The following is an 8197-nucleotide window of genomic DNA, read 5'->3' on the forward strand; positions in this document are numbered from 1 at the left end:
AGGCCTGGAATGAAATACCTGAAAACCAGTCACCTCTGGCTCCAATCCATAACCTCCACAGAACTGGGTGGCTTAGCTCAATATTCTCTGAAGAAATTTCTATTTGTGAGATGAAATCGAACTGCACTTACAAATTGGTCTCCTCTGATAAAGAAAGATATTATTTTAGTGGTTTCTTTAAAAGCTATAAGTGGTTTCCTTAATAGGAACAAATCATAGGACACTGTCTATTATCCAAACACAGCCAGGTTCTAGAGCCTTGTTTGTGAGATGAAAAGCCTACGGATTGGGTGTTCTCGGCAGTCTTGGTGTCTAATCCTATTGATTTTGTAAAAAAAAAAAAAAAAAAAACTGACTAAAAATGATTGATCTGGGAGCCTGTGTAGATGGCTTCAGCCTCACTTGAGCAGTCATTTTATCATGCCCATGTGATATGGCTGCTCGCTTCAAAACTGTGCAGTCCCTATTTTGTGGCATCGCCAAACCCTAACCACATATTTCCTACTACTCTCTAGCACTACACTCACATGGTATGTAACAAGCGCCCTCCGCCTTTCCCAAGAGAGACAGGGGTGGGGAGGGGGGAATGGGGGGAGTGCGGGGATGCGGAAGAACCCGAATCTCTGCAGAAAGCTGAAAATCAAAGTAAAAGTACCATACAGGCAGAGATAATGGGGAGATTTTCTCTATTGTTAAGGGGTCGTCGAAGATTATAGGTCTTATTGGAGATCAGCAATTCTGAAATCATCTAGCTGGCAGGTAGGGTGGCTAACAAAAAGAGCAGGAAAGAAAAATACTCACGCCACCTGAAAAGAACACCATTTCAGAGTTATGCCATTTTTCAATAGAGACTCATGCTCTGTAGTTTCTAATGACATGGGTGATTCGAGGCTTTCATATTTTCAAATAGCAGGTATGGATTTGGGCTGATTTAGCCATGCTTTTGCCTCAGTCCCCATTCACTGTGAGAGATGGCTAGCCTGGATTTTCAGAATCATAGTCTGGCTACTGCATAGAGAAAATAGAATGTTAGTAAATGCCAAAAAATGCCTAAATATTTGGAAGAGGTTTTACTTGCAAAAATTTAACCTGTAATAATGGTAAAAAAAAAAAATCAGTCATCACTGTGATTTTCAAAAAAGAGTGTAAGTTTAAGCTCCAAGCTTTGGTTATTCATTCAGTTGATTATTTCCAGCTCAGTGATGAGTCTTTGTTAAAAACTGTGGAATGAAATTTCATCGCACTTTTATCTGATGTAACTCAGTGGGATGGAATGATAAAATAATGAACATTTGCCTGTCACTTGACAGTTTTCACACACATTATCCCACTGATTATTACTAGACTGTGACTTCATGTGTCTGGAATGAAATAACTTATTTACCTTATTTACCACTGTATCTCCAACACCTTGCTTAGGGTGTGGCACAAAGTAGGTGCTCAGTAAGTATTTATTAAATAAATGATTGAACCACCCTGTGATGTAGGCAGAACAGGTATTACTCTTTCTCCCATTTTATAAGTGAAGCAACATCACAGAAAAGTTTAGTGACTTGCTCAAGGTTATATAGCCAGCGAGTGGTAGTGCCAGGCCTTGAGCCCAGTTCTTTAGACTCTAAACCTGAGCTTTCCTCCAGATTCTTGGTTTATATAGTCTAACTCTGGCACTAACTAGTAAACCCCATAATCTGTCTGGGCCTCATTTACCTTATCTGTAAAATAGGAGAAGGCATTATTCTGTGGCTCTGAGGTCCCAACTTTACAATATCATTTACAATGTTGTTCTGGCTTCTGAGTGGTGCTAATGGTAGAGTGCAGAGAGTCCAGAGCTGTCAGGCGGCCAAGAGAAGGGAAGCCCAGGGCCACAATCACAGGGCCACTTCCTAACAGTGGGAGAAAACTTCAGACTAGAAGCTTCTAACTTTAAGAGTCATTGAGGTCATTTTGAGGTTGGTTTCGGTTGTCAGGAGGCACTGGGAAAATTCTGATTGTTAACAGGCAGTTACTCTAGAAGCTTTCTGGCAACAATGTCCAGATTTGATGGCCTTGCTTCCCCGATTAACCCATCACCCTTGTCCTCTTCCCCAGGGACACACTCCACACCACCTTCGACTGCAGGCATAGCCAATTGGCTGTGAGGAAGATGCAGCTTTGTAAATATTTATGTAGTCGTTCTTTTGGGGTCTGTTTTTTTTAAAGATCGAATCAATCCCCATGCCCCAGAATGATATATTGTTTTCAGGCAAACCCAAATACAAGCTGAAGGCCCTGTGGAAATTAGTTCCTCTCATTTCCTTCAGCCAGTTGCTCCTTTAGAATGTACACAAATGGAAGATGTCCAGAACATTTAGTCTGTCATACGTGCCACGGTTAGTAGCCCCCCACCCCACCGTCACCTCCCAGCGCCCCATGAAATCTGATTACAGAGGACTGAGAAATGAAAGCTCAGCTGGAATTAGAGACAGCTGTCTCCAACAAGGGTAGAACCTGGCACTATACCCTGCAGAAAGAGGCCTTAGGAGGCTGCACCTCTCTGCAGAATAGAGTTTCATTTATCACCACGGTTCCTAAGCAGAATAGAGTTTCATTTATCACCACGGTTCCTAAGTCAGACTCAAATCTCTGGCCATCACTTACCGATAATTTCGAACCGCGAAACTGTGACCGTTTCTAAGAGCTGCCTTGCTCAACAGGATCCTCAAATTAAACAGCATATTCTTTCGATAGTGAAAAGGATGATTCTGTGCTCTTGAAAACGCCGCACGAAGGTAGCCAGTGGGGTCCACCTGAAAGCTAAGAGTCCTTTGATTACAGTGAGAGAGCAAAGGTAATATCACCCTTCAACTACCTTATCAAATTCCCCTGGTTAGAGATACTGCAGGGCAGGGTCCAGGAGCATTTGAACTTTAAGCCAAGCTCCATCCACCACTGTGGGGTTTTTTTGTTTGTTTTGGTTTTGGTTTTGTTTTTCTTGGAGAAGGAATCCTGACTCTTTTGGTGCTCAGACTCCTCATTTTTCATAATATATTTATGCTGTCACATACTTGTACAAAATCAATTGACAGGTACTCGTTGGGTGTATAATATATGCAAGACACTGCAGTGCTGGCTGCTGTGAAGGTACATAGAAATAACTCATTCCAAAAATGCGAATTGGCAGTGCAAGACCCCAGATGTAGACGTGACATCCCTGAGTATTTCCAGTGATATCACTTTCCTCCACGTCCCAGCCTTTCTACAAAAACAAATAGAAAGATGTGCCCTGGAAGGTACTTGTGTGTGTGTGTGTGTGTGTGTGTGTGTGTGTGTGGCAAAAAGCTGGAGTGGGGATGGAGATAGAGTAAAAAGATCTCTGTCCTGGGGCTCCCATTGTGCCTTGCACATAGTAGGTCTTCAATAAATAAGGGGTTGCCTATTAATTCCATCAGAAACCCATACTCAGCAGAAGCGGGGAGGTGGGGTACCAAATGTTCCTCCCCTGGCAGCCTCTCCGGATCACTAAGGGGCCATCCAAAACTTCACACTCGTTCATTCATCCAGTTAGAGATCAGATATTTTCAAAATCTATTCTGTGTCAGATACTGGGCTAGGCTGGAATTTCAGGGACGGAAGATGATCTCACCTTTGCAGAGTTTACAGTTCAGTAAGGGTCATAGATCTGTAAATAAATATCCATAATACAAGCCCATAGGGGAGGTCCAGATAAAGTGCCTCCACATCACAGGGAAGGGAGAGAACTCTACGTGGGGAGGGTGGGAGGGCAAGGTAAGCACTTGCTAGATGTTTGTGGAATGCAAAAAAGAAAAAGTGTCATTTAAAAGCCAACCATGGCCACTTCAGGGGCAGGGATGGTCGTGACGTCATAATTAATATCAGCAGGGAAATTTATTGACACGATTCCCTTCTACTCATTAATATCAGCAGGGAAATTTATTGACACGATTCCCTTCTACTCACAGAGGATGAGGTGGGATAAAGAGAGGGAAAGACTGTGATTTCCAAACCTCTGGCAAATCTGTTCTGGAAAGACTATTCCAGGCAGACTGATTGCAGAGGTGCAGGGGTGAGAAGGTAGAGAATGAATGCTCCACGTGGGAGAAGAGATGGCAGCTTTGTTTGAGAAGATCACCTTAAAGCATCGTTGAAGAGGCAAAACTCAGTAGGCTCAGTAGTTTTGGCTCACGGGCCTAGTTGCTCCGCGGCATGTGGGATCCTCCCAGACCAGGGCTCGAACCCGTTTCCCCTGCATTAGCAGGCAGATTCTCAACCACTGTGCCACCAGGGAAGCCCAATAAATATTTTTTTTTAAATTTCCTGACATAACACTTTATTCAAAATAAGTCTACAATTGGAATACGATGTTTTTGTTTTGCTTTTTATCCCATAAATAATGATTATTATTTTTTATTACATTTACATACAGTAAGTGATTATTATTATGGTGTGATTTTAGGTACAAAATCCTTCCTGCCCCAAAAGATTTTCTTCTGCCTAAAAGTTTCATCCATAGTATCATTGTTTGGGATTAAGCATTATTTCAGATGAAATTTATTATGTAAAATACATAAAACAGCAACTGGCTAGGATTCGCAATAATACTGGCATAGAAATAAGTTTAACAGATCATTTTTCAGTGTTTCCTAGGACAGAAATCATGGTGAGAGGGTAATGACTTTTGTTGTTGGGGAAGCATACCTGCTACTTCTTAATGCCCGTGCCCACAGCTGTCTGGCTGAGGGTAAACTCCTCACTCCTGTGTGGGCGACCATGAGGCATGTTTTACACGCTCCTCCAAAGGTTCCCAGTGGGACTAAGCCTCGATTGCCCATGGTAGTAAACTGTCTGTCAATTCACCCTCTATTAGCTGCCTTCCCTTCCCTGTCTCACTTCCCTCACCCCCCTACCAGTGCTTCCTGGGATCATCTCCCAAATAAACCACTTGAACCCAAATACCTTTCTCAGTGTCTGCTCCTGTGGGAACCCAATCTTTGCCCAGGTCTACCTTCTCAAATATTTTTCAGTGCGCTGCTTCTTATTCGTTTCCCCCAGGCCCTCCCATCTCTGATTTGGGCTTTCAGTGTCAACATCTTTGTATCCTGTATACCATACCGAGCACTCACTCTTAGATTTGGTCCTGGTTACCCTGCAACTGGTGGTGTTCTGGTAAATATTTAACGATCAGCTCTTAAAAAAGAGAAAAAAGCTCTGATTTGTGGCACTGACCAATGTGTGTGGTATAAATGCTCCCACCATGGACAGCTTCAAGCTACCAAAGTGACATCGCTGAACACAGAGTTGGGAAGAGAGGCGTAAGATTGGCTCTTGCAAGCCATTGTGAGCTGGCTCAGGTACACCACTGCCAATGACTCCCACCCAGAAAGGAGGATTCTCTCAAGGATGGAAATGAATAATGGAACCTGATTGTTGAGGGCCTTGAAATCCAGATTATGGAGTTAAGAATTTAATCTGTAGTCAAAGGAAGATTATTAAAGTTTTAGAGCTGGGGCAGACAAAGGGACATATGTCATTATCTGCATTGTGTCTTGAAAACCTTAATCCAGCACCACTGTGTAAGAAGTGCAGTGGGGAGAAAATGGAGGCAAAGAGGCAGAAGTTACTGTTATGATAAGGGCCTGAGAGCATACTGGGGCTGTGGAAATAGAAAAGTAGGGATGGATGCAAGAGAGATTTAGGAATTAGAATCCACCTATTGGGACAATTGGTTGGATGGTGAGGGAAGGGAGATGGAAAAGTTAATGATTTCAAGTTTATTCTATCACACTTGAGTCTAAAATTCCAAATAGCCAAATGTCACCATTGGGGATATAGAAAAATGTTCGTTTTCTGACATTTAGAGCTTGTACACATCATGTATGAACTTGCAATATTTCTTTGAAATTGCTACTGTGGTTCCCTAGTGAAATCTAAGCACTGAAGAGGGAATCAATGTTATGTAAAGGAAATGGGAAGGACGTTTGAAGACCAAATGGGTTCTCCGGCTGAGTCGCTAACTGATGGTGAATTGGCCAAGTGACTTGACTCCTCTAAGATCCTCAGAGTCCTGATCTGTCCAACTAAAGGTTTTATAAAAATGGGCTATTACACTGCCTGGGAAACTTTAACATGCTAACCAAACATGAGGTACAGTGTCTAAGAGCCTTGACATAGCTATTGCCAAGGATCTAATGCAAATTTGAGCTCTGTACAAATAAGACATATGGCTGTTACTGCACTGAGAAGCTCTGTTTATTTCAGAGTGTTACTAATTACATAAATACTTTTTATAGCTGGTTGTCTGGAGTCTTTAAGATCCTAAGAAGCCACAGCATTTGCATGCAGTACACACATTAGTTACAAGCCCTGTGGGATTGTTGCTGGTAGTCTATCTTCCACTGGATATGAATAAAGAAGCATGTATCTCTGTCTGAGACTAGTAGCCATCCTGTGACCATGAGGAGAAGCAGCCTTAGAATGAACTGTGGTTTGGCAGAGTGAAAGAAGGAAGGAATGCTGGTCATTTATTACATCATTGAGTTGTAAAATCAACGAACCTCATGAGTCTCCCTACCACTGGACACCTTGTTATGTAAAATAATAAATGTTCTTTTTGTTTAAGTCACTCTGAATTGGGATTTTTGTTACTTGCAACCAAATGCATGCTAACTAATACAAAATTTGGCTTAGGTTTTTGAAGGTTTATTTCTCCTGTAACAACAGGGAAAGAATGATGTATTTCAAAGGTGTGGGTTCTACTTCAGAACCTATCATTTATTGGTTGAATGACCTTGGGCAAGTCAGTTTCCTTATCTGCAAAGAAAACAATATTCTTTTTCTCTATTTTTTTTCTTTTGGTTAAATGAATACATATGATATGCTTTGTTGTTTTTAAATTTTTTAAATTAGCATGCAGTAAATAACTTTTTTGTGTGTATGGTGCTATGAGTTATAACACATGTATAGATTCGTGTAACCACCACCACAATCAGGATACAAAACAGTTCCATGTCCCCCCCAGAACTCTCCCTTAAATCCTTTTGTAGTCACACCCTCCTCTCACCCCTAATTCCTGGCATATTGATCTTTCTCCTTATACTTTTGCCATTTCCAGAATGTAACATGAATGGAATCGTACATTATGTAATCTTTTGAGACTGGTTTCTTTCATAATGCCTTTGAGAGTCATCTGTATTGCTGTGTTTATCATTAGTTTGTTCCTTTTTATTGCTGACTAGTATTTAATTGTGTGGATATATCAGTTTGTTTATCCATTCCCCATTAAGGGACATTTGGGTTGTTTCCTGGTTTTGGAACTTATACACAGAGTTGCTACAAGCATTTAAGTATGGGTTTTTGTGTGAACATAAATTTTATTTCTAGGGTAAATATTTAGGAGTAGAATGGCTGGATGATATGGTAAGTACATGTTTAACTTTTGAAAAAACTGCCAAAATATTTTCCAGAGTTGCTGTGCCATTTTGCAGTTCCCCCAGGAATGCATGAGAGCTCCAGTTACTCTGCAGCCTTGTCAGCACTTGGTATTGTCTGTATTTTTCATAGTTGCCACCCAGATGTGTATGTAGTGGTTTCTAATTGTGGTTTTAATTTGCATTTCCCTAAATGCTAATCATGCTGAGCATCTTTCCATGTGCCATACATATATCTTCTTTGGTGAAATATCTGTTAATACTTTGGCATAGTTTATTTATTTATTTATTTAAAAAATTTTATTAAAGTATAGTTGATTTACAATGTTGTGTTAATTGCTGCATGGCAAAGTGATTCAATTGTACATATACATATCCTTTTTCATATTCTTTTCCATCATGGCTTATCACAGGATACTGAATATAGTTCCCTGTGCTGTACAGTAGGACCTTGTTGTTTATCCATTCTATATATAATCCGCTAATCCCAAACTCCCAATCCATTCCTCCCCCACCCCACCTCCCCCTTGGCAACCAAAAGTCTGTTCTCTCTATCTGTGAGTCTGTTTCTGTTTTGTAAATATGTTCGTTTGTAACATTTTTTTTTAGATTCTGCACATAAGCGATATCATACGATATTTCTCTTTCTCTGTCTGACTTACTTCACTCAGTTTGACAGTCTCTAGGTCCATCCATGTTGCTGCAAATGGCATTATTTCATTCTTTTTAATGGCTAAGAAGTATTCCACTGTATTCCAAGTATTCCAAGTATG

General features: G+C 40.9%; 1 protein-coding gene across 1 annotated transcript in view; it reads right to left on the reverse strand.

The window, feature by feature from the left end:
• The window catches only part of OTC (ornithine transcarbamylase), a 66818-nt gene extending 63980 nt beyond the window's left edge, over positions 1–2838 (reverse strand). The window contains exon 1 of the mRNA XM_081222105.1: positions 2638–2838. Within this exon, the coding sequence (XP_081078231.1) occupies positions 2638–2714 (77 nt within the window). The 5' untranslated portion in view covers positions 2715–2838. The remainder of the gene's footprint in view (positions 1–2637) is intronic.
• Between the last annotated feature and the right edge of the window lie 5359 nt (positions 2839–8197).

This window comes from Mesoplodon bidens, assembly GCF_964165515.1.
Source record: "Mesoplodon bidens genome assembly, chromosome: X".
NCBI lineage: Eukaryota > Metazoa > Chordata > Mammalia > Artiodactyla > Ziphiidae > Mesoplodon > Mesoplodon bidens.